Consider the following 26738-nt stretch of genomic DNA (forward strand, 5'->3'; position numbering starts at 1 on the left):
ATAGCCAAAGGCTATATATATACCTTCACGGTGTACAAATAATTAATTAAGTAAATACAATTGAAAGCTTACAGAGGAAGTTTTCTTGTTTCTATAATTAGGAAGCGATTTTAGCTCTTTCAATTGATGAATGGTGTCCTCTGATTGATTACTTGGAACAGAAGCAATCAAGGATTGTTGGGTTTAGAAGATGATGGACCTTCTAAACGAATATAGCATACATAATTCCTTGGAAAGGACTGACACTATTTTCTCTAGTGAGGAAAATGGCATTGTTCCCTGGTACCAGCTGAGCCCATGGAATGTCGACGCTGTACAGCCTATACAGCCCATGAATTCCATGCCTAGTGATTGTGTTCTCTCTTCCAATCAGTCCAGTAGAAAATAAAGGTTGACTTCTTGTTACTGGGTCATTGATCCGAACCTTTGAATAGTTGAAGGAAAGTTTTATGAGCTGTACTCATTTTAGACGATTTAACATGCTATTTTATCGGACTGCCAATTTAAACCGATGCTCAAGTGGATTCTTGCTTGAATGTATACTTGAGATGAACGGACATTATATGCTATGCACTTGATGGAATTGTATTGATAGTTTGACAATATAATATATTAGACAGAAATTGTCCAGCTCATCGGGATTGATGTTCCTGGGCTCCATAGGGAAAGCCCTGCCAGTGTCTAGTGGTCCGATGTTACTTTGTACTCAAACTCCTCCGACTGCGGTATATATGTGTGACTGAAGGAAATATTTTGCAAAGTTGTAGGATTTACTCATTCTTAGACTTCATTTAAAACGTCGCATAAAATTTAGGAAATAATGCAGTAGGATATATAATTCGAAAAGTAAATTAGGCTCAGAGTTACGTAGATGATGAGCGCTTTCAACACCTTTCTTTTAATAACACCGTTCTTAAAGAATCCTCTCCTTGCAAAGTCACATTGACGTTGATAACATGTTTTTTTTTTAGTACAATGATATATTTTACATTGAAAGGAGGGGGGATGGAGTTCGGTTAAGCCACACAATGAGCAACCTAATTTGGCATTGAATTCTCTATCTACGATATTTGAACCTAAGACCTTTCACTTACAAGTGAAGAGGGGAATATCACAAGACCGTAGTATAGGCTCAGCTATTTGTGAAATAAAATAATTAGAGCGAGGGACGTCTATAGAGAGAAGGGGCTCAGCTGTTTGTAGATGTGTATTTTTCCCTTGTGCATTTATTTATACAAATCATATAACCCAAGGTAATACAAGCCATAATAGGTTAAAATATCCTAGATCTTATGGGATACAAGACGCTCGCTACCAAATAGAAACTATCCCACTAGCTGATCGTTAAAAATCAAATTCAGCGTTTTTGCAAGTGGGATTGCAAGGGTAAGGGCAATCGATCTTTCTGAACGGAGTGAGGTCGTAATACCAGTCTCCAACTGCCTCTGCAATTGTCTGCATAACACAATAACACGTTAAAGACGAGTTCAGTTTTCACGTTACAACCGAATGAAACCACGATTGAGTGCAGATCACGGTACTCAATCTTACCGTCTTACACAACATAGGAGAGTCAGCTGCCAGCCATGTCTCCTGCATTTCAATTTGGCAATGGGCATAGCAAGAGTGTATGAACCACCCATGAGATGAAGAATTGCTCGCACCAGTAATCGTTTTTAAGAACTGTAACCTAAATTCTGAAACATATTCGAGACGAAAAGACAAGTCAATTTTCGAAGCAGACAGCTTTTTTTTTTTTTTTTTTTCTATGGGAACTCGTAGACAGTGAGGAGTCTTAAGTTGCTTATTATCATCTTAAACACTAAAGTAAACAAGCTGCTGGTATGAAGCGGAGGAGGGTTTTGAAATACCTTGCATGGTTTGAAGCTGACTGGGTGAGCAGTTCTTTATATTAAGCTTGCACTTTTTCCAGGCACCTTCAGGATCAGCAACATCCGGTGCCAAAATGTTCTGTATCTGAGTGGATACAACAATGAATCAGAAAAAATAAAATAAAATGCACGCTAGCAGACTCTCCGAATGTGGAAAAAGAGAACTAGTAATTGTTGATTGTTAGCAAATTTAGAGAACTATGGAGCAGGTTGTGCTAAGAAATTAGAATAAAATGGAAAGTACAGGACGCATTCAAGAACTAAGAGAATCAGCTAACCTGCCACCAATCGTAAGCTGCATTGACGAAAAATATTGGCGTCCGGGTTAGTGGTACCACATTTTGTGGGAAGAAGCACTGCAATATTGTAGTGCGAAATATCAGAAGTAACAAGGATAGGGCGAATAGAAAAACCATGCAAGAGTATAAACACATACCAGCCCTGGACTCATTCTTGAAGTGCAGGATGCAGGCAAGTTCTTCGCCGAACCCTGCACAAAACATAGATTATCAGAATTAATTAGAATCCAACACGTATCACATGCACAGAACGGAGGCTTGAAAGAGAGAGAGAGAGAGAGAGAGAGAATACATGTAGCGCAACCACTTCACTATAAAAGGCTTGAATGTATGGTGATCCAGACACCGTCCTCCTGTTAGTCATTATAGGCTAGGGTTTTAGAAACTAGAAACGTTTAGAAAAATAAAATATGTTAGGTCAAGCTTTCATGATTAAAGTACTTGCTTAGTGCTTACGCATTAATGAAGTAACCAGCATCTGGTACACATTTCACTTTAGCATCCACAGGTAGAAGAGAACGGAAGTTATCACAATGAAGAATCGAGGCCAATCCGCCAGCCGAACAACCAGATAGAAGAGCCTGTAATCAAAAGTGGTACGAATGAGCTATCGGCAGTGAGGACAGGATGAAAAAAGCAGACAGTTCGTAGAATGGGCCATACAGATTGAGCATTTTTCATTCCTTTTGCCAATAAATCATCCATGATGGCACGGAAAACCCTTGCTCCTCTGAAGTGAAGATTTGTTGCCTGATCAAATTAGTTTGATTAGAAACATGCCATGTGATGGGAAAGCGGAGGGTTAAGGAGGTGCATTAGAAACCAGGTTTAGACTTGTATCAATGCAAAACATGGGTTGCTCATTAACTGAAACTTACAGGGTCTACAGCTTCAACATCACCAGTAAATGACGAGCCATCACAGTATCTAACTTTGATTCTATTCCAATTGTAGAAGTCTAGCATTGAAAAGAAAATTGATTTTACCGTTAGCGAAAAGAAAATGATAGGTATGTTCATCACTATTGGGTAATTCTTAAGATATATATGCTTGTTTAAACAAAGCAAACCTTCAAAGCAAGGCAAACACATTAATTGAAATACACAAAGCTATTGATGAGGTATAAAATCTACCGAACCTGGATTAGTCTTTTGCTTGTTACTAAGAACCCCAGAAAACAACATTGTCTTTTCCATTTTGGTTGATGAACCGAGGGAATAATTCGAGCGATCAAGGCAAGTTGCAACGGTATTACACCATCCTCCACCCTAATAACGAAATATCAATGGAAGAAAATAAACTTCAATGCAAAATTTTATAATTACTAAGCTTACTGAGCTAATTAATCATACACGTAGATGCATGGACAAGAGAAAAAGGTTTGTGACACAAGAACTCAGAATTCGGAAACTATTTTAGCATGATAGGGGAGACACAAACCTCAAAATAAACCAACCAATTGTTGATTCCGGCACCAAATCCCTTGTCAAAGTGGTAAGCGGGTGCGCTCCCATCCAAACAAACTGCATAGCATGTCATATTTAGAAACAGCGCAAAAATAAAACTCAACAGAAACAGACATGGTCATATGGTGCACTAGTTTTTCTCACCAGCTCCTTTAGCAACTGCATTCTCGACAAGAGTGATTCCCACAGGGTGGCTTTCTGCTTTCAGCAATATCAGTAAACATACTAGAAGAGTTAACCATTGGCCTAATCTTGAACAGGCCATTCTGCAGATACAATTTTTCAGCAATTAATATACAGAGCATTTGGCAGCTTTTCTTCACTGAAAAATCTGTGTCTAAATCTAATAAAGAATCCCTCTCTATACAGTCTCTGTATATATTTGTCAAGGGAATCCTCCGTCATGGGCGGTAATCCGACTACATTTAGCCGAAAACAAATCCTTCCAAACTGGTTTGGGCAACCAAAATCTTACCCTTGATCTTTCGTACAGTCAAAAGATCCAATTCCATCAGAGATTCAGAACCAAGACGATGAATCTTCATTCATTCAATGGATAAAATACAAATTTTAACAAGCATATAGTAAGAGTAAAAAGTATAAATAAAAAATAAAGAAACAGTGCAAAGATTTACAAATTGCATAATGATCAATTACAAATCATAGATTACATAATATTACTAACAAAATATATGAAACTGCAATACTATTATTCTTCGTTTCGGAATCCATTGTCTAACCAAAGCGATGAGTGACAATGACCCCACTTAGTGCGATAGGTTTTGGTTGTTGTTGTAAGCTCAATCAGCTTGATAGGGTTTTATGAAAAAAAAACAGAAACCAAATTTCAAACTTTGATTGAGCTCATATAAATACATGTGTTATTATACTCCAGTTCGGTCAGTCCTAAGATTTTTGAGGCTCGGGACGACACCAAAAAAAGTGTCATAACTTCATATAAGAAAATTATTTGTTTATATACGTAAGACTTCAATAAATTATATTTAGAAAAGCACTTCAAACTAAATAATTTCGAAACACGGAAAAACTAATTTATTTTGTATTAAGAGAAGGGAACTAAAAATCACGGGCTTATAAGTACATAGATTATGAGTTTTGTTTTCCTTCTATATGAACTTTTAAAGTGTATTATATAAATCGTGATGTGTTTTTTTTTTTCTTATTTACTAACCTTGGAAATATGGGACTAAAAAAATAATTATATTTTCGAGTCTTTAATTGATATGCATAAGCAATGAACGAGCACTAAAAAAAACCTATTAGCGACACATCATATAATTTGCAAATTTGGTCTATGCATTACTCTTTGTTGAAAGTTAGACTTGAATTGAAACGAATGTTTAAAAACTGCGAGCCACATAGCTACTAGCTAGGAATTAAAAAGAATTAACAACCAAACAGAGAATCGTGAAAATTGAAAAGAATAAACAAAAACTATTGCATTTCGAACTTCGAACCTCTCGTTAATTTTAAACAACAAAAATCATTGCTTATGATTGACTCTCTTGATCATTTAGCCAAATTTCATAAATTTAAACTCTTATGAAAAGAAATTCGTAAAAGTTGGAAAGTAAAAAAAAACACACCTAATGTTTCAAACACGGGACATCCTTGTCAATTTTAAACAACACAACCACCAGTCATGGTGTGTTGAATCCAAGAACTCCTTATTAATTTCAAACAATGGAAGCCACCAATTCTAGTTAAATCTCTTTGTCAATTAACCAAATTAAAAAAAAATTGTACTCTTATAAAAATATATATGAATATACAACTCTAAAAATTTTGGTGCCTCTAATTTTTGTATGCCCTAGACGGTCGCCCGACCCGCACTGGGTCTGAGGACCACCAACTTATATTACACAAATGAACATAAACTGAATCAAAGTTTTGATTTCATAAGAACACCAAGTGATAAAAGGAAACTAAAATAGGACAGATTTATCTGTTTAAAATAATATAAATTAAAAATATACCCAAAAAAAAAAAATAGCATTGCACCGTAGTCTGCACCTGATAATAGGGAATAATCTGAAAGCTGTTGAACGCGTGAGCTTATTCCAAATATAAATATAGATGTATCTGCGTGTGTGTGTGTGTATATAGATGTTGTGTGTATATATATCTTGTGTAAGTCTTCGTCGTTCCGAGCTATATTAAAAATATGAAATTTTATTATTAAGTCAACGACTTGTAAGTTACTCTAAAACAAGAGTCAATCTATGTACGCGTCATGCAATATAGTCAAAAATCAGAAACTTCTTTCTTAAATTTCAAATCAGAAACTTCTTTCTTAAATTCCAATTTATTATGCATGCATCTCGACCAACATGGTGGAAAATTTAGTTGGAACAGAAAGCATGATTTGTGATGAAATAAGAGGCCTGGTGATTACTTGATAAGCTTAGACTTTTATTGTTCAAAAAAAAAAAAGTCTTTTGATATGGATCCAAAGTAACTAAAATTTAAACATATTTCAAAAGTCAAAAGTCACTAAAAATTGGACTTATTTCAAAAGTAAGCCCATAAAATTGGATCTATTTCAAATTTTCCCAAAGAAAAAAAAAGATTTTTATTTGTTTGAAAAGTCAAGGATAGCCATCTGAAGGATAGGCTTTAGCCTATGGCTACGATTTTGCATTTGTACTAAAAAACTGTGGTCCAAAATGCAAGCCCTCCAGCCCTCGCAACGTTCATCCTTCGAGAGAAAGATCAAAGTAGGAAGCAAGAAGCGACAGTTATTGTCATGTCATCCTGAGAGAACGTGAAGTTTTTGGAGATGGATTGTCTGCCCTCCCCTCTTCATACCCTCCCCATACCCTCCTGTTTTATGCGGTTACGACCACGTCAACTGACATGTCCTGACCCCAATATTCTCTGAATACCCGGATAGGCACGTGTTGGCCGACACTCTAAGGTGACAAAAGCCATTTATTGAATACAAGAGTAATGATTAGGAGAAAATAAACATGAATAATCATTAAAATCTAAAGGTAATAAACAAAGTTTAAGGAAATGTCTAGAGTACACAGAATACGTTCTAATTCAAGATCACAAAAGGAAATATCATTACAAGATATCACACAAGTGAATGATAGACTGTTACTGGTAGGGGAATGCCTCGTACGCTGTGTCGTAGTCCTCGTTTCTAAGACCTAAATAGGGGCGCAAAACAAAGGTGAGTGGACCAAGTTCATATATACAATACTAATAAAACAATTATCAAGATACTAACCCCCACAGTTTATATAAAGAAAACTACTGGCATAATAAGTGATAGGTTTACTGAAAACCCTAGCATGCCAAAAACATCTCAAAGGTCATTGTGAACACGGAAAATTCCTGAAACGAAAGAGACAAGAACAACGTGCACAAAATAATATTTGTGTTTGATGATTTTGGGTTACAATCTCTCTCAAATTTGATCCTCTGATTCGATCTCCGTAAGGTGTTGATTTGTGGATGTTTCGTTGATCCAAGGGCCGTCGAGGCTTGATCTTGGATGAACTGTTGGAAGTTTCTTCAAGGGGCCGTGGGCTTAATCTTTGAATGTGGATTTGAGCGGATCTTCAAGGAGCCGTTGGGGCTTGATCTTGAGGATGAGTGTTTCTTCAAGGGCCGTTAAGGTTTAATCTTGAATAACGGTGATGAATGGATCTTCAAGGGCTTTTGGGCTTGATCTTGAAGAACGGTTGGATGTGTAGATTTGTTGATGTTTGTTGATCCAAGGGCCGTCGGGGCTTGATCTTGGATGAACGGATGATGAACGATTGTGCTTTCTTCAAGGGCCGTCGGGGCTTGATCTTGAATTTGTGGAAGTTCTTCAAGGGCCTTTGGGGCTTGATCTTGAATTGGTGGATTGTTGATCCAAGGGCCGTCGGGGCTTGATCTTGGAAGAACGATGAACGAAGAACGAAGAACACTTTCTTCGAGGGCCGTCGGGGCTTGATCTTGAAGAATAATGATGAACGGATCTTCAAGGGCTTTTGGGCTTGATCTTGAAGATGGATGATTGTTGATCCAAGGGCCGTCGGGGCTTGATCTTAGGATGAACAGTTATGTGGATTTGGTGATGTTGTTGATCTAAAAGGGCCGTCGGGGCTTGATCTTAGGATGAACAGTTGTATGGATTTGTTGAACACTTCAAGGGCCGTCGAGGCTTGATCTTGAAGGAGGATTTGACGAAGAACGAAGAGGGCTTTCTTGATCCTTCGGGATTTGCTTGAATTTGGGAGGTTGGATGCTTGAAAGCTTTAGAGTTTCAAAGCTTCAAGGATTTTGGATGTGTGGGGAGTATTCTCTTCCATTTTAGGAGTAGAGAAATGTATTTGTGAATTGGTTTCTTGATTCTTTGATGGAGGGGCCTATTTATAGGCTTTGGGAACGAACCACCACCATCCATTTGTTTTGGTGGATGTTGTAGGTGAATTTTGGTGGATGTTGTAGGTGAAACTTGGTGGATGTTGTAGGTGAACTTAGTGTATGATGTAGGTGAAGTGAATGAAGGTTGTAATTTTAATACAATGGTCAACATTTATTTCACCAAAATTTCAATGTTTACAAATGTAATCTTAATGCAATGACTAACATTTATGTCACCGAAATTTCAATGTCTACAGTCATATCGCGGAAAAACATCGCGGAGATCAAAATATCAATCGTCTCACAAATCGTCTCGTAAGCGTGGTGTGCTGCCAGTAAGATCATTGAATAAATATAACTCCCAACCCTATGCCAGCATCATGGTCTCTGCGCCCGTGGCCAGAGATTACCAACTCTCGGCCCAATGCCTGCTCCATGTCCCTCAGCCCGTAGCTAGGGATTATTTCTCCCGGCATAACTACCAACACCAAATCCTCTCCCCAAGCGGCATAGTGTCCACTAGGTACACACAAATAGTTACGCCTCTTAAATATAACCACTTCATAGTATAAAGTCATCCATCGTCTATACTATAAAGAAGGGTTTTGAAAACATGTTCTAGCATCCTATCGTCATCCATCAAATAGTCTACCAGTTCATGGTTTTTATAGAAAATACGATATATTAAAATATAGCTCAATATAGGCCAACAATTAATTCCTTACAAAATAACGAGACGATAATCAACATTTCAATAAACATGCTTAACATAAAATCAATTCATAAACTCGTAAAACATGCATTTCATTTATGCAATTAAACTATAAAATTATGCAAATTTTAGAAAGGGTCCACTCACCGTACACCGATGGTGCAAAGCTGTACCAAAAAGGAATAACGGAATCACCGTTAATAATTGCACATATTCACATAAAGGGGTACCTTTAGTCAAACTCTATTCAAACGATTGAATTTGGGAAAACGGACTTCAAAAACGGGTCCAGGACGTCGAAATTAGCCTAGGAGAGGTCCCGGACGAAACACCGAAAAGTCAACGGGTCAAAGGATTAAACTGGGCTTGGATTTGGGTTGGCCCGATTGGGCCCTAAAGGTTTTGGGTCTAAAGGGTAAACGGGCCAAAGGCCCTGATCCTCACAAGGACCAAAGGCCTGTCTGAAAGGGTTTAAGGAGATTGGGCTTAAGCCCTTAACAGAAAATGGCCAAAGGAAATGGGTTTTGGGTTGAAGAAAGAACGGGCCAAAGGCCATTTGGGTCTTAAAACAATTAAAACAACACAATTAACTAACTAAACTGAAGGGGGAAAAGGTTTTGGGCTGAGTTCACCACGGGCCTAAGGCCCGAGTGTCTTGGAAACGGCCTGAAATGCCTGGGTGCACCGGAGAAGAACGCCGGAGCTTCTACAACTCCGGCCGATTGCAAACATGGCCTTTAGGGTGGGTCTGATCTAGGTATCAAAATGAAGCACAAGACGATAGAAGTGTGTTTATACCTTCCTTTTGTCGTAGAACGGTCGGAGATGACCGGAAAATCCCTCAACTCACACGGGTTCGCCGAACATGGGTGAGCTCTCCTCTGAGTCGATTTCGTTCTAAAACCTCGACAACAACGCAATAAAATCCATTAAAACACCATCACGCATGAATCTAGGATGAAATAGAGGGAAATTCAAGGCTCACCTAACCAGAAAATTAAGAAAACCTCGCCGAAGGTTTCTAGGTTTCGTTCTCACAGCCACGGGAAAGAAAGAAAAAAAAGGACGAGGTTGACGATGATGGTTGTGTCTTCCTCGAGTAGGAAATGCATATGGGTGCATGTGGGTGTGTGTGTGTGTGTGTGTGTGTGTCTCGGTGAAAGAGGGAAAGAAGAAAGAAGGGAAAGAAAACAGAGACATGAAGAAGAAGAAGATGAAGTCACCGGGAGGGGTAGGGGATAGAGAGAGAAATGTGAGGAGTATTGGGGTGCTGCCATGTGGCAGTTTGAGGGAGTTTAGGAATCTAGATAAAGGGTCTAGATTTAGTGAAGCTAGGGGACCAAAATGAAGTTTTCATTAAAATTTTAGGGACTTACGAAATTATACAAATATTTGGGGGTTGGGTGTAACATCAGCATTTTATATTAATTTTTTTTATAAAACTAATAAGACAAAAAGCAAATATTGACATGACTTAACCGTGATCACACAAAACAGGAGGGCATGAGGAGGGCATGGAGAGGATATGGGAAGGGGAGGGCAGACAATCAATCTCCGAAGTTTTTCCCTTGTTGCTTTCGACTCATCCTTTGTTTCAGAGGGCATGGACAGATCTAACCAAGGCATATATGCTGGAGGCAGATACCATGCCCTCCCACTTCCCGTACCCTCCTGTTTTATGTGGTCACGGTTAAGTCACGTCAACATTTTATATTATTTTTTTATAGAAATAATAAGAAAAAAAAGAATAGTAATATAAAATGTTAACGTGGCTTAACCGTGACCACACAAACAAGAGGGCACGGTAAGTGGGAGGGCAAAGAATCTGCCTCGCCTACCTCAGGGTGCACCCTGCACAGGTGGTGCCGGTATAGCCTCCCGGATACGCATTCATTGCACCTCCTAGCGCTTAAAAGGAAGCAGAACGTCCCCTACTCTGCAATTTCGAGACTTTGCCTTCACGTTCTTGCTGATAACATGTTGTGAAATAAAACAATTAGAGAGAGAGAGCAAGAGAAGGCTAGAGAGAGAAGGGGTCAGCTGTTTGTGAGAGATGTATTTTTCACTTGTCCTTGTGTCTTTATCTATACTAATTATAGATAGGGTTTTAGGTAATCCAAAGTCATAATAAGATAAGATGTCTTAAATCTTATTGAATTTTATCTTCAGTTTACACAATAACTTTATTCACGCAACACTATACAAGATGCCCGCTACCACTTTCAAATCAAAGCTCAAAAGAATAAATATTACCCAGAACCATAAGTACGTAGGCCATTACATCAATAGCTCATATAGCTCATAAAAACCATATTTTCGACATAATGAAATTAATCTTCCTGATCGTTTGAGTCAAATTCACGGTTTTTGCAAGTGGGATTGCAAGGGTAAGGGCAATCAAACTTTTTGAACGCAGTGCGGTCGTAATACCAGTCTCCAACTGCGTTTGCAATTGTCTGCATAACACAATAACACGTTACAAAAAACTAAAAACAAGTTATAGTTTTTCACGTTCAAACCCGAGATTTGAGTGCAGATCACGGTACTCTTACCGTCTTGCTCAACATAGGAGAGTCAGCTGCCAGCCATGTCTCCTGCGTTCCAATTTGGCAGTGGGCAAAGCAAGAGTCTATGAACGCTCCATGAGATGAAGAAGTGCTCGAACTGGCAATTGTTTTTAAGAACTGTAACCTATATTCTGAAACATATTCCAAGACGAAAAGACAAGTCAATTTTCCAGCAGACGGTTTTTTTTTTTTTTTTTTTTTTTCAATTCTGCAACATGTCAAAAACGTGAACAAGCTGCTGGTATGAAGTGAAGGAGGGTTATGAAATACCTTGCAAGGTTTGAAGTTGACTGGGTGAGCAGTTCTTTATATTAAGCTTGCACTTTTTCCAGGCACCCTTAGGATCAGCAACACCCGGTGCCAAAATGTTCTTTATCTGAGCGGATACAACAACGAATCAGAAAAAAAATGCACGCCAATTTCGAACAAAAAAAAGAAGTTATTACGATTACAAACCAAACTGTTAGTCGATTTTATAATCAGGGTCACACATACAGGATATGTCATAGAACTTCAGAAAACTATTATTAAATAACACTGCACAGTAGTATAAAATCGAAATTACAGGACGCATTCAAGAATTAAGAGAATCAGCTAACCTGCCACGAATCATAAGCTGCATTGACCAAAAATATTGGCGTCTGGGTTTGAGGTACCACATTTTGTGGGAAGAAGCACTGCAATATTGTAGCACGAAACATCAGAAGTAATAAGGATAGAGTGAATGGCAAAATCATACAAAAGTATAAACACACACCAGCCCTGGACTCATTCTTGAAGTGCAGGATGCAGGTAAGTTCTTCGCCGAACCCTGCACAAAACGTAGATTATCAGAATTAGAAGCTAACTCTTATCACTTGCACATAAGGAGGCTTGAGAGAGAGGCAATACATGTAGCGCAACCACTTCACTGTAAAAGCCTTGAATGTGTTGTGATCCAGACAAACTCTTCCTGTTAGTCATTATAGGGTTTTAGAAACTAGAAAACATTATAAATATAGAATACGTTTGGTCAAGCTTTCATGATTAAAGATATACAGTATGTGCTTAGCGCTTACGCATTAATGAAGTAACCAGCATCTGCTAGACATTTTACTTTAGTACCCACAGGTAGGAGAGAACGAAAGTTATCACAATGAAGAATCGAGGTTAGTCCACCAGCCGAACAACCAGATAGAAGAGCCTGTGATCAAAAGTGGTACTAATGAGCTATCGGCAGCGAGGATAGGATGAAAAAAGTAGACAGTTTGTAGAATGGGCCATACGTTTTGAGCATTTTTCATTCCCTTTGCCAATAAATCATCAATGATGGCACGGAAAACCCTTGCTCCTCTGAAGTGAAGATTTGTTGCCTGATCAAATTAGTTTGATTCGAAACATGTTATGTGATGGGAAAGCGGATGGTTAAGGACGTACAACAGAGACCAGGTTTAGACTTTTGTATCAATGTAAAACATGGGTTGCTCATTAACTTTAGAAAACTTACTGGGTCGACTGCTTCAACATCACCGGTGAATGACGAGCCATCGCAGTACCTAACTTTGATTCTATTCCAATTGTAGAAGTCTAGCATTGAAATGAAAAATGATTTTGGCAAGGCAAAAACATTGATTGAAATACAAAAGCTATTACTGAGATATAAAAGGTAACCGAACCTGGATTAGTCTTTGGCTTGTTACCAAGAACCCCAGAAAAAGACATTGTCTTTTCCATTTTGGTTGATGAACCGCGGTAATTACTCTTGCGATCAAGGCAATCTTCAACGGTGTTACACCATCCTCCACCCTAACAACAAAATATCAATGGAAGAAATTGTAAATTTTATAATAACTAAGCTTACAAAGCTAACAAATCGTACGCCTAGTTGCATGAACAAGAGAAAAAGAAGTTTTGAGGCACAAGACCTCCGAATTCTCCAACCATATTTGACTAATGTTAAAAACAGAACCCGCACACAATAAACAGATTTCTCTTCCCATTGAAAAGTTGGAGATAAATAGCTTCTAAGATTAAAATTCCACCCTTGTCATTCTTATCTTTAAAATCCATTTCAGCATGATAAGAAATACACAAACCTCAACATGAACCAACCAATTGTTGATTCCGGCACCAAATCCCTTGTCGAAGTGGTAAGCGGGTGCGCTTCCATCCAAACATACTGCATAGCACGTCAAATTTATAAACAGCGCAAAAATAAAACTCGAAAGAAACAGACATTTGAGCAATGAAAATGAAACTTTAGGTATCAGACTCAATTCTAATCAGTTAACTGTATGGGGGTACACTAGTATTTCGTACCAGCTCCTTTAGCCACTGCATTCTCGACGAGAGTGAGTGCCACAGGGTGGCTTTCTGCTTTCAGCAACACCAGTAAACATACTAGAAGAGTTAACCATTGGCCTAATCTTGAACAGGCCATTCTGCACATACAAATTTTCAGCAGTTAATATAAACATCTTTTGCCAGCTTCAGTTGCAGACTCCACTACACAAACACAGTACCATATGTTGTCAAGATCCTACGAAAACCCGAATGCATTTAGCCGAAAACAAATCTTCCAAACCGGTTTGGGCAACCAAAATCTTACCCTTGATATTTCTTAAGAGTCAAAAGATCCAGTTCCATCAGAACAAAAATCAAATTTTAACAAGTACATAGAAAGAGAAAAAAACTACAAATATAAAATAAAGAAACAGAGCGAAGATTTACGCATTGCTTAATCATCAATTACAAATCATAGATTACATAATATTATCAACAAAATATATGAAACTGTAAAACTGCTATTCTTCGTTTCGGAATCCACTGTCTAACCAAAGCAATGGATGATAGGACTCATACAGCCAACCTCACTTAGTACGTTGGTTGCTGTTGTAAGCTCAATCAGCTTGATGGGGTTTTATGATAAACACACAACCCAAATTTCAAACTTTGATTAAGCTCATATAAACACAGGTCTTATTATTATCCACCAGTCCGAACCACCAATTTACAATATACAAAATGAACATAAACTGAATCAAAGTTTTGATATCATAAGAAAACCAAGTGACAAAAAAATATAAATACAAAAAAAAAAAAAAAAAACAATAGCATTGCTCCTCTAGTCCGTACCTGGAATAGAGAATAATCTGAAGGAAATGGTAGAAGAAAGAATGTGAGAGAAACCTTGAATGCTTGAACTTCTTATTCCAATTATATAGATATGTGTATAGGATATATATCTTGTGCGAGAGTATATGTTTTTCCGTGCAAAAGCAAGGAATTAAAGTGTGATGTGAAGAGAAAGCTAAGTGCTTTCCAGTGAAGAGATATTTCGAGAGTATTTGTAGGAGGACTTTAACGAAAAACATTCGGTACTGTTTAATTTAACGAAAAATCATATTTTTACACTAAAAAGTCAATCCTGGTACTATTCACTTTACCCTTTATTTTGTCCTTATCATTAAAACTCAAAGTTTTCAAGCACTTTTCATTAGTTTTTCTTATTTGTAGCTATTCTGGTAAAAAAGATAAAAGCTACATTATTGGTCTGCTGAGCTGCAAAGCAGAGAGAGGAAAGAAAAAGCCAACGACTAGGACAAATCTTGTCGGTGTACACGTGATCCACTTATTATGAAAGCAATTATATCCAACGAGTTCATCGTCACCGTTATTGTGGCATCTAACGAGTTCATCGTCACTGTCAATATAGCATCCCATTCAAATAATGAATCAATAATATGTATATTTTTTGGGATATACTATCCATACATCTTTTTTTACTTCTCTCACATAATTTGTTAATTTATGTCATTTGATCTTCTTTAATTTATCTAATTCGATGACCGAAAATTAAAAGAATGTGAGAGTAATTAAAAAGAGCGTGTAGATATCACATCCCTATTTTTTTACACATATGACACCTTATAATTAGATCAAAAATGGTAATTCGTTGCGCATTTGTCATCCAAAACAAGATATGCGTGTAACAGTAAACTAGTCAAAAACTAGGGGCTTCACTCTTGTGCAGGATAATGTTGTGTCAGTACTGCCCATGATAGCGATATCCCTTTTTTTATATATATACTTTTTAAAAATAAAAAAAAATCTTACGCTGGTTTTTTTATGTAAGCAATAGTGTAAAGTTTATTACAACTACAAAGAGGTCACACTTATTTTAAATATAAAAGATTTATTTTAATTAATCTTTCTCTAAAACTGTCATTTAGTTTTATTTTAACGAACTATTATTAGCATACTAAAAATTTTATTCTACACTCCCTCATAAGTGTTTTTTTTTTCTAATATAGAAAATTCGGAATGCATAATGAGATTTTTAAAGTGTCATTGTGCCAGTAACAATTTTCTAATTTTAACCTATAAAATTGGTTTTGTCTTGTTTTGCCCTATGAAACTGTTGTTTCTGTCTTGTTTGGTCTTAGTTCACTTGACTCTCGTCCATTTCATCGAATAAACGTTAAATTAAAGTGTAGTACCACAACTCTTTGCTTTCAAATTTTCTATTAAAACAATCCTAATTCTATTTGAGTAAACTAATGATTTGCCCTCTAAAATATCACTTAACTTTAGATTTCTCCCCTAAACTTTTTAATTGGAAAATTAAGGACTTAAAGTTTTTTTTTTTTTTTTGCTGATTTGCCCCCTGTTGTTAATTTTTCATTCATTTGATCCAAACTTTTGTTAAATGGAAGCATGTGCACAAGGTAGTTCAGTCGCTTTATTTTTTAAAATAATTGAAAACTTTAAATTTCTAAAATTTAAACATATGCAAATATGTGTGATTCTATAGCTTTTGTATTTGAATGTTTGGTAAAGTAACTCTTTTGTCCACAAAAGAGAGTCACGTAATGTGCACGTGATAAGAGTTAACGTTAATTTGGATGAAATCTATAAAAAAAACTAACAGTATGGGAGGAAATCGGTCAATAATATTAGTTTAAGTCCTTAATTATTCAATTAAAAAGTTCAGGGGAAATTGGCAGTTTAGCCAATTCTATTTTCATAACTAATTCAAACTCGTATGTCTCTATTGCGGATTGGTGTGTAGCTAGAGTTGCATCCAACGATTGCAAGTACAGATATGCATCAGTCCGCAAGAGACACAAACAGAAGTTTGAGTTATCGAAAATTGAATTAAGATTGTTTTAGTAGGTAAGTTAGGGACAAAAAAATTGTGTTAAAAATAAAATGTGGTAAATTGAGACAACATGATAGAAAATGACAATTTCGTTTAGACAAAACCATTTCAAGATATAAGTGAGATTAAAGACACTTTGAAGGCAAATCAATTAAATAAGCCATAGTGTAAATTATTCGTTTACAATGAGAGAGATTCGAATCCTCTGCATGTTTTTTACGTACAAGACTATACACGAATTGTCATACCGTTTAAAATAATCCAAAGGTTATAAATGTGCCACGTATTTAATGTTGCAGTTTTGTAACTTTTTTCTCAGCTTGATAACCTTTCCCAACCCAAGTCCCTTGGCTTCTCTGAAGTGCGGCAAGATCGTATGGCTGTCGTCGCCTCCGCCGACCCCTCCTTCCCTCCTCCGTCGTCAGTCGTCACCCACACCACCTTTCCTGTCGATCCTTATCCATCAAACCACGTGAATGATCCAGCATGGTAACAAGTTAACAATGCTGTGACTTTCTACCATAGTTCTGCGATGGATTTATCCATGGATGACTCATAAATTTCTTCAATAGCTGTGGATGCATGCAGCAGGAGGCAGGAGGCAGGAGGGAGGAAGGGGTGGGGAACAAAACTGGAATATTAAATACGTGGCACATCGATAACCTTTCGGTTCGTTTGGACGGTGTGGATTAAAAGTCGTGTATAGTATTGTAGGGTAAAACATGCTGAGGATCCGAATTCATTCGCTTTGACCCGTATGTTGAATATTGTAGTTTTTGTCTTGGTCCATTTTAAAATCTTATTTATTTCTGTCAGTCACTTGACATAAATTCCGCACACTGATATATACACTTATTCTTCTTTTTTTGGTACGATTGGAAATCGTATCAACTATTGACTAGCAACTTGCAACACGTGTATGGCTTTTTTATATTAAATTTTATCTTTTAATTTTTTTTAAATAACTATTTTATATTTTTACGAAAAAATTATTCAGAAAAAAAAAATGAAGCAAAGCCATGAAACCACCCACTAATATGGGATTTTTTTTAATTAAAGTTTTAAATTTAAAATTCATTCAAAATTAAAATGTGGTGGATTACTTTAAATTCTTATTGTTCAATTGTAATTTTTAAAATTTTTAAAAGACTATTTTTAGTATTTTAAATGTTTCATCTTCTTATTCTTTTTAGTTTATATATATAGATTAAGGCACATGCCCATATCGTCATGCCATGATATTGATTGGACTCCTCCCAAATCCCAATTATAGACCAGAATAAGGTTTTTTTTGAGCAAATGACTCGCTCACCCTTATTTTTGGTTCATTAATGTTTTGAGGTATTCATCAATTCCTCCTCTGAATTTGTGATCATTGGCCAATTTCCCCCCTCAACTTTAATTTTGGCCAATTTCCCGCCTCAACTCTCATAATTAGTCAATTTCCCCCCTCAACTTTAATTTGGCCAATTTCCCCCTCAACTCTCATAATTAGTCAATTTCCCCCCTCAACTTTAATTTGGCCAATTTCCCCCTCAACTCTCATAATTAGTCAATTTGCACCCTACTGTTAATTTTTTTTTAATTTTCCATCTATTCTTTTTTTTTTCTTTCAATCTTTCTAATAACTTCCAACAAAGTACTAAAATTAACATAAACTCACTTGCACAATATAGGGTAAAATGTACAAAAACATAATACAATTAGTATGTGATATGGGTTGATTATAATAAAAAGTTATGAATCGGGTTTAAAGCATGTAGAAGAAGAAATAATAATCCTAAACTCATGGATCAGACCTATTTCAATAAAATGGGTTATTCTTAATAAGGAGTCGAAAATTATGAATTGACTAGCCATTTTTGCACTAAAGCTCGATTCTCCGCAATTTCCTTGAACTTAACTTTCACTTTTATAAAGAAAATTGTATTCACATACAAAAATGTACACATCAATCCTTTTCGTTATCAATTTTGTATAGTAAAAAATCAAATAAAATTACTCCATACTGATTTATTATGATTAATAATACTATCTATGATAAATTGTAAAATTCTAAATTTTAATCTATTTGTAATAGGATAAAGACATAGGAAAATGATTAACATACATCTTATTTAGTTTCTTACACACACTTGTTTAATTATGATCAAATTAAAAAATTAACAGTAGGATGCAAATTAACTAATTATGAGAGTTAAGGGGGGAAATTGGCCAAATTAAAGTTGAGGGGGGAAATTGACTAATTATGAGAGTTGAGGGGGGAAATTGGCCAAAATTAAAGTTGAGGGGGGAAATTGGCCAATAGTCACAAGTTCAGGGGGGAAATTGATGAATACCTCTAATGTTTTTTACGGGTCTTTTTTATTTTTAAATTTTATTGGTGGTGGTAGATCGGTGATGGCAGCACAACTAGTGTGATAGAGTCTACATTCTTTAACATTTAAAATTTTTGTTGTTGTAGGTTTGTGCTTTTTATTATATTTACTTTTAAACTATGCTTGTATGTGAATTGTGTTTAAACATTCTATATCTTGTATTAAATTTTTTAATTAATGAAAGTTACCAGTTTGGCAAAGAAAAATACCAACTGTGGAAAACCGAATTCGGCAGTCACATGGAGTCGCGCAATAGTGATGCTGCTCGTTCGGTGTTAAACTCCATATTTTTTTGTAGGTTACAATTTCAAAGAACCAATCTTTTGGTAGACCTTGATACCTTGTTTTCAAGTAAAGATTATCGATAAAACGGGGGCCACCAATCCACGTCCAGATCGAACCACCGACAAACACAAATTTTAAGTTAAAAACATGCAAACATAATAGACATGTATGTGGTATAATATTATAATGGGTAAGATGTTGGATTTCCAATCATGTAATCCGGATTTGAAACTCACGTATTTTTCTAAATTATTATAATAGTTTCGAACTCTACATTATTCCCTTAATAATAATAATTTTTTTGAAAAAGGAAGAAAATAAAATGTCAAGTATCAAGAATTAATACAGGCAAGTGATTTCCATAAAAACGAAACCAAATCATTCAACATAATTGTGATTTGGATCAGTTCCATGTGATGCCTGTACGAGTGGTTTAGCCTATAGAGAAAGACAAGTCCATGGCTAACGGCCACTGAGTTGGAGAGTGGGACATCATCGGTGGTTGTGGAGTTTGAACATTAGACGTGATTGGTGGTGATCAGGTTGTGCGGAGTGTCTTGAATGTACACCATGCGTTTGTAACCCAATTTACAAATTCCTATCTAATTGATTATAAGCTATAATGTAGCGGTCCAAATCAAGGTGAAAATAGTTTTAAAACTTTGGATACATTTGTTGCACTGAATTATTTCGGATTAGATCAGCTTCAAGAACTAAGCTGGACTAACTTAGTGAAGTGTTTGATGCAATGTCTGACTAAGAAGTAGGATAACCATCCCTTCCTATTTGTTTGTCCTGTCAGATAGAAAAATATAAATTTTAAGTGGGCATTTGGAAAAATCGGGCCGATCAGGTGTCTTCATTCAAGGATGGATTTCTGTAGTTGGTTAAAAAAAAAAATTCCACTTTTATTTGATATCCGAGTCGAGCTGGGATAACTTTGAATTTACTTTTTTACATTTTTTTTATATAAGCTCACTCGAGGAAGGGGGGGACGGGGAAAGCTACATGCCCAAAACCTCCCATCGTAGATGGTTCAGCCACAACCTTTCTTCACTTTCTTTGTTAAACCTTCTTTGTCAACCAAAAGATGGTGAAAAGACAACTTAGTCTTCTATCACACAAAAAAAAATGATGGGCAATAATGTAATTTCACAACTACAAATTTTACTATTTTTTATTGAAGCATCACCTACAGGTAATGTTAAAATATCTTTAATATTTAAAAAAAAATCAAAAACAAAAACCTCCCACTCCCCCCATGTTCTCTCTCTCTCTCTCTCCCTCTCTTCTTCTCATTTTCTAAAAAAATATGTTCATACACATAAAGTATGTAGACAAATGCTAATATCAATTAATATTTTTTTTTATTACTTTATCTTTTTCCCTATTCTTCTAGAACCATCTCCCTTTTCTCTTCATTCTTTTTTCTCTCCGCCTCTCCCTCCCCATTCCCCTTTTCTCCCATTTTTGTCCCTCCTTTTTTTATTGCAAATCCTCTGCCTCTTCACTTCATCTTCTTCGCCTCCTACCTCTGCACTTCACCTCTCCCTCCTTCCTCTCCCTCTTGCCTCTTCACTTCCTCTCACAAAATCACTTGCATATCTTAAAATCAAAACATAGAGCAAGAAAGAGATTGAAGGAGGTGGGCTACATGTGTGATTAGCTCAAAGGTGGAAGATAAGGGTTGGATCTGGTTTGGGTTTTTTGGGTGCATGTGTGATTGAAACAACCATGATCATCCCACTGCATTTTTTTTTTTTTTGAATTTCCTGGGTTTTCTAAGTTTTCTAAGTTCGAATTTTAGGATTTTCTGGGTTCAAATTTTAGGAGTTGGTTCTGGTTTTGAATAGGGAACCGCTGCAAATTTTTTGCATTTTTTTTTTGGAATTTTGCAGGATTTGAGTTTGAAAAGGGTTGTGGGACATGAGATAGAAGGAGATGGGAGGAACGAAGCAAGGAAGGGTGAAACAAGCAGATTTGGCTTCACAGTCTGGCCAATTTAGAGGGGCCTCGCTAAGACCCTTCAACGAAGCTTTTAGTCCAACTTAGTCTAGGTGAGTCTCATTAAACGTAGTCCTGGCGTGAAACAAACACGGGACTAAGCTAAGGTGTAATCCAGTCTAGTCCAAGGAAGTTTAGTGAAGCCAAACAAATGGCTCCTTTGAGTTTTAATCAAAAGTACAAAAAGGTGTTGTAAGAGAATAGTATAAAAAGTGACTTTTTATACTAAAAATGTCATTTTCGTTAAAAGTGAATAGTACTGGAAGTATTTTGTTAAAACTCCCAAAATCATATCCACAATTTAACTAATTCAAAGCACTTTTGATGCAAATAAAGATGATGGACACAATCAAGGCTAGCCAATGGGTTTGGACTTGAAATTCACATTTTTGGCTAAGTTAATATTAGTACTTGATTTTGCACATACTCGGCCCATATACTCTAAGTTGTTGTTGTTGTTGTTTTTTTTTTTTTTTTTTGAAACAAAAGATATTTACACTAATGGGGATGGGGTGGGCTTTGCCTCATAATGGGCCAGTAATAATGTAGTTCAAATTCATCCTTGGCGAGAATCGAATCTAAGATGTGAAATTTCGTCCCTGGATTTCACTATTTATAATTACATATTTCATATTCTTAGTTTTGACGCGTTTATAATTATGGCATATATTCCGATAAGTAAAAGGACAAAGATGCCCTTAATGAACTGAACGGACTTTTCAAAGATGCCCTTAGTTTTGACCTCACGAGTGTGCAGGCAAATACCCTTCACCAAACAGAGCTATAACGAATAAGATACAAGCAAGCAAAGACATGGGCGAAATGGTCATTTGATCATTATCTAGAAGGTTCTAGATTTGCTGGAGCAGCAATTTGGGTGCCATGTGTACAACTGAGATGGAAAGAAGAGAAGAGAAATGAGGGGAGAAATTGGCCAATCAGAAATGAGAGAAAAGAAGGAAATGAGGGAAGAGAGATAGGAGATAAGCATCAGATCCTCTTTGACCCGCTAACCCGACCTGGTTTCCTTTGACTCCTCGACGGTTTTTCCTGAAAACCATGTCAAACAACCACTTGGAAAACACTCCACGACCATCCTTCCTGCATTTACACTCAAACTCGACGAGTTTTGGCTCTAGTTTTACGAAGAACAGCGTCTGTGGCGCCGAGGGTCCCATGGCAGCGATCCGCCATTCCTAAAGCCAATTCCATCGACCACCACCACCAATAGACTCCCTTCAACCTCAGGAACAAAGCCTATGCATTGGTTGGATCGTCGGTGTTTGTTTTGGCATCGAATCGAGAACACCAATTTATAGGGTTTCCGAAGGATTAAGGCGTTTTCAAGCCTTTTCCCTACTAAATTGGACTTCGGCCTAGGTATGAAAATTATTCCCCTTGACTTGCTCTACATTAATGTGAAATTGGTAATTTTTGGAGTTTGTCGAAAAATTGGGTTTCCGTTCGCCGGAAACCGCCACCTGCAGTGGTGTGTAGCCAGTGAGTCGACGATACCTTTTTAAGTTAAATTAGATGTCCTGATTTCATATTTGATATATGTATGATGTGATTTGATTGTTTGAACCTAGTTTCATTATGGGAAGCCACTTGAACATTATATGAATCGACGATCTGACCATTGGATCGACACCAAACTTTAGTACATTATAGTACGTAATATTTTAGGACATTAGAAACTAATGGATCGAGAATCTGATGTACGAATCTTGATGAATTGAATTCTTAAGTTTGTAAAACTAATTGTTGACTACCACCTATTTCTAGGAATTGGCGGACATCCGACCGTTGGATCGTTCCTAAATTTAAGGATATTGTTCTAAAAGATAAAAGAGACTCTTGGAAAATTACGGATCAGAAATCCGTAGGTGGATATTCCGAATTGAATTACGTAGGGTTGTGGACCTCACCGTTGACTGAGAGTTGACTTTTGGTCAACATGTTTCGAATCGTTCTTAAATACTAAAATTCGTACTACTAGAAACTAAGTGAAGTCTAGTGGGCCTACATTGGTTAGTGAGTAACTTTAATGTATGTGGTATGGTTATTACCCTAATTTTGTATTTAGTATACTTTGTGGATATCATTTGATTTTATAAATGTGATTTCTATTGAAATGTGATTTTTTATATTTAGCCATTGATCTATGTTTATTAAATGTGATTTGACTTGTGTATTGAAGCTATTTGTGAAATGTGATTTGAAATGCATGTTGGTTTGTTTGTTGAATGTGAGCGCTAGCAGTGGACCGTTAATCCATTGTCATGGGGATTCGTTGCTTCGTTATCATTTCCTTTCTTTCGTCATTGATCCATTCTAAATTTAGTACTTGTGCTTGTATCATATCTCATTTCATTGTTTCATTTCTCGTTTCGTTGAGCTGTTATAATTTGAGTACTTTGATTCATGTCTTGGTTATTTGAGCCGTTGATATGTTTCTTTGACTTCCACTCGGTTTCGTTGAGTGGTCTAGAACTGGGTTCTGCTGGGGTTTCGTTGAGTGGTCTGGTTCCCTACTATGTCTGGATTTCGTTGAGTGGTCCGGAATCCCTCATGCTTTGCGATTTCGTTGAGTGGTCAAGAATCGTATCCTGTTTTGGATTTCGTTGAGTGGTTCGATATCCATTGTACTCTGCGATTCCGTTGAGGGGTCCGGAATCGTATCCACTCGAATTCCGTTGAGGTCCGAAATCCCTTCTACTCTACGATTTCGTTGAGTGGTACGAAATCATATCCTGGTATGGATTTCGTTGAGTGGTCTAGAACCCGATATGGTTGGATTTCGTTAAGTGGTCCCAAATCGCATCCTTTGATTCGTTGGATTCGGTGTAAATTGAGAAAGCTTCAGAGATGTAGGTTTTAGCCAAACTGTGTCGTTCTAGCCTTGCATTTTGGTGTATTGTATGAGTTATTAATTGATGTGATTGTGGAATGGTGTTGGAAAGTATATGTGTGTGTGAATTGCAAGATGAGTTTGGCTTATGGTTGACGTGTAGTGTGGTGTGGTACTCTATGTTTTCTGCTAGGAAGTGTTTTACGAAAAGTTCAGAGTTTAACAAATGGTGAACTAGGAATGGCTTGATCCATTCGAAGGGTACATAGGCAGTCTAACAAAGAGGTTAGATGCAGCCATAGAGTAAACCAAAAATTACTACGCAATTCGAATCTTGAGTTGTGCTTTGTCCATATCCTGGAGGTTGGATATGTTAGATATTCGGGTACTTGGTGACGTCACGTGTCAATCTTGAACGCATGTCGGGATTGAGGTGTGACATAAGACCTCTCGCTTATAAGTGAAAATGAATATTACTAGACCGTAGTACTAAATGACAAAACAATTAGTGTTTTAAGATCTACAAATTCTAGAAAATGGAATTTATTGGGTCTACATATTCCGATTTGTAACTACTGGATCCATTGTGGTAAACATCTATGCCTTTTAGAGATTTGTTAAACACTTCTTCTAATAATTTTGATGGCACATGTATTTTTTTTTTTGTTTGTCAAATGATAGATTTTGTTAGATTAGATGTTAGATTAGTCACCGACGGGATTTGAATCCACATCGTCATGTAAAGACTCAACACTTTTCCACCACTGTAGTAAAGGCACACTTGCATGCCACATGTATTGAATTAATCATTTTTTGTGCCAAAATTACATGACCTGCCACTACCCATATTTCTTAAAATATCATGTCAAAAGAATGCACATGATTTTGAACCAAATTTCCTATAATCTAGCATTTTGATTAGTCTTTCCCCTTTAGAGATAACTAGAGCATGTTTGGTACCATTTTGCTGGTGCTTGTGTTTTCCATACCAGTCATCAAGGAAATGGCGTTGCTCATCGCAATGCCCACCATGCTCTCCATATGGTTTCGATGAATTTCTCCTGATTTGAGGAGCCTCGGATTCTATCCTTAATTTAATTTCGTCTATACTTGACTATGGTGGCATTTTTGCCAGCCTTTGATATAACTCTTTTTCTTATATATATGGAATCTACTGTTGTTGCTTTAACCAAAAAAATAAATAAAAAAACAAGTAAAAAAAGAAAGTCAAAGACATAAGTCTAGAATTCACAGGCGCCATATGTGCCCAACCCAAGAGCTGCCATTCCTGTTTTTCAATAATATTCACAAATTGAGTTTTCTCATATATGATAGAAAAAAAAAAGATTGAATTTATACAAATTAATATATATATATACACACACCACACACACATGCAAATAAATATTGCGATTTCATAGAGATTGTGAAATAAATACTAATATATTTGTATGTATAAATATTAAAACTCGGATGGATATTTGATGAGTTGAGATTTTCTGCACCTATTTTTGCCTGTGGCCCCTTTATGCCTTTGTTAATTGAACTAAACATAATTAATGTTAACTTGACAATAATTAAAATAATAAAAAATAAACCAAATCCTTAACCAATTAACAAAAGCAGAGAGGGGCCACAAGCAAAAATGGGTGCAGAAAATCTCAACTCATATCGGTTGGATAGAGGCCAGTTATTTGCATGTATAAATATTAATACACATACATGCAAATAAATATTAATATATATACATGCATATAAATGTTGCGATTTCTCTCTGCAACCAACAGGCCTCTTTCCACGTCCAAACCTTCCCATCCACCCTCACCCTTTCCCTGTGCACGGTCTCCTCGACGTCACCATCTGCCTCTCCTCTGCACGATTTCCTGGTCCGCGTCGACATCGAGATGAACCGCCCTAAATGGTGGTCGTTGGATCTGGACCGAAGGCTGCAAAAGAGTCATTTTGACCCTTTTGGGGAAACCCGGGCCAACACGCATGACAGCTGACCCCAGGCCCAAATGCAGCAGCCCAACCCGCCTGTTTTGGGTGAAGAACAACACCCAACCCCCACACCCCCAATGGCACAATCGTTATTAATTCAAAATTGAAGCCCGGATTCATATGTTTTTAAATCAAAATCGAACATACCAATATAATTTTTATATCAATACATTAAAAGAAAATAGGCCTGAAAACAATATAAACGTATGTATATGATACCGAACGTACCAAAATCGAAAATGATGTACAAATATCAATAATATGTACCAAATCAAACGTACCAAAATTGCAAATAACCGTACCAGTCAACTTTTTTTACAAATTCAAGTGTACACAATAATAATATATACATAATGTTGTACCTAATAATAATTTGTCTACAATTATAAATAAAAAACAACAAAGAAAAACAGTTCGACAAAATAATGTGAAAGAAAATCACAGTTGGATAACCACTTGATAAAAAAAATCAATAAAACAAACTATTTGGAAAAAGAGATAATATTTAATGTTTGTAGGACAAAAAAAGATTTATTTTGATCGAAAAAACATAATTGGAAAAAAAGATAATAAAGAAATAACGAATATCTTACTGCCACTTAGTACTACTCTCTAATGGTATTTCTCTTCACTAGCAAGTGGGAGAATTCTTAGGTTCAATTTTTGTTAAAGACGAATTTAAATCACATTATTGCTAGCCGATTATGAGGCTAAGCCTAAACTAGCCAAATCCCCTCTCCGTAGATAAAATTGTTTGTTT

General features: G+C 36.5%; 2 protein-coding genes across 6 annotated transcripts; both read right to left on the minus strand.

The window, feature by feature from the left end:
- Positions 1-1196: 1196 nt before the first annotated feature.
- Positions 1197-14687, minus strand: LOC126631877 (pectin acetylesterase 8-like). 5 transcript variants are annotated; one of them, XM_050302069.1, is made up of 13 exons: positions 14434-14687; positions 3802-3923; positions 3632-3714; positions 3330-3459; positions 3070-3149; positions 2855-2941; positions 2648-2772; positions 2484-2544; positions 2329-2382; positions 2171-2248; positions 1872-1977; positions 1552-1697; positions 1197-1455 (listed from the first exon to the last, which is right to left on the minus strand). In XM_050302069.1, the coding sequence occupies exons 1-13, from the start codon at positions 14670-14672 to the stop codon at positions 1345-1347; spliced, it is 1422 nt and encodes a 473-aa protein (XP_050158026.1). In that variant the 5' UTR covers positions 14673-14687; the 3' UTR covers positions 1197-1344. The 5 variants fall into 5 exon arrangements, with proteins under 5 accessions (XP_050158026.1, XP_050158028.1, XP_050158027.1 ...); XM_050302071.1 differs by lacking the exon at positions 14434-14687 and adding an exon at positions 5692-5804; XM_050302070.1 differs by lacking the exon at positions 14434-14687 and adding an exon at positions 5655-5689.
- LOC126631878 (uncharacterized) lies at positions 8118-10727 on the minus strand. The gene is made up of 3 exons (XM_050302073.1): positions 10591-10727; positions 9551-9649; positions 8118-8559 (listed from the first exon to the last, which is right to left on the minus strand). The coding sequence occupies exons 1-3, from the start codon at positions 10644-10646 to the stop codon at positions 8382-8384; spliced, it is 333 nt and encodes a 110-aa protein (XP_050158030.1). The 5' UTR covers positions 10647-10727; the 3' UTR covers positions 8118-8381.
- Positions 14688-26738: the final 12051 nt, after the last annotated feature.

Source organism: Malus sylvestris, chromosome 8 (assembly GCF_916048215.2).
Source record: "Malus sylvestris chromosome 8, drMalSylv7.2, whole genome shotgun sequence".
Classification (NCBI taxonomy): Eukaryota; Viridiplantae; Streptophyta; class Magnoliopsida; order Rosales; family Rosaceae; genus Malus; species Malus sylvestris.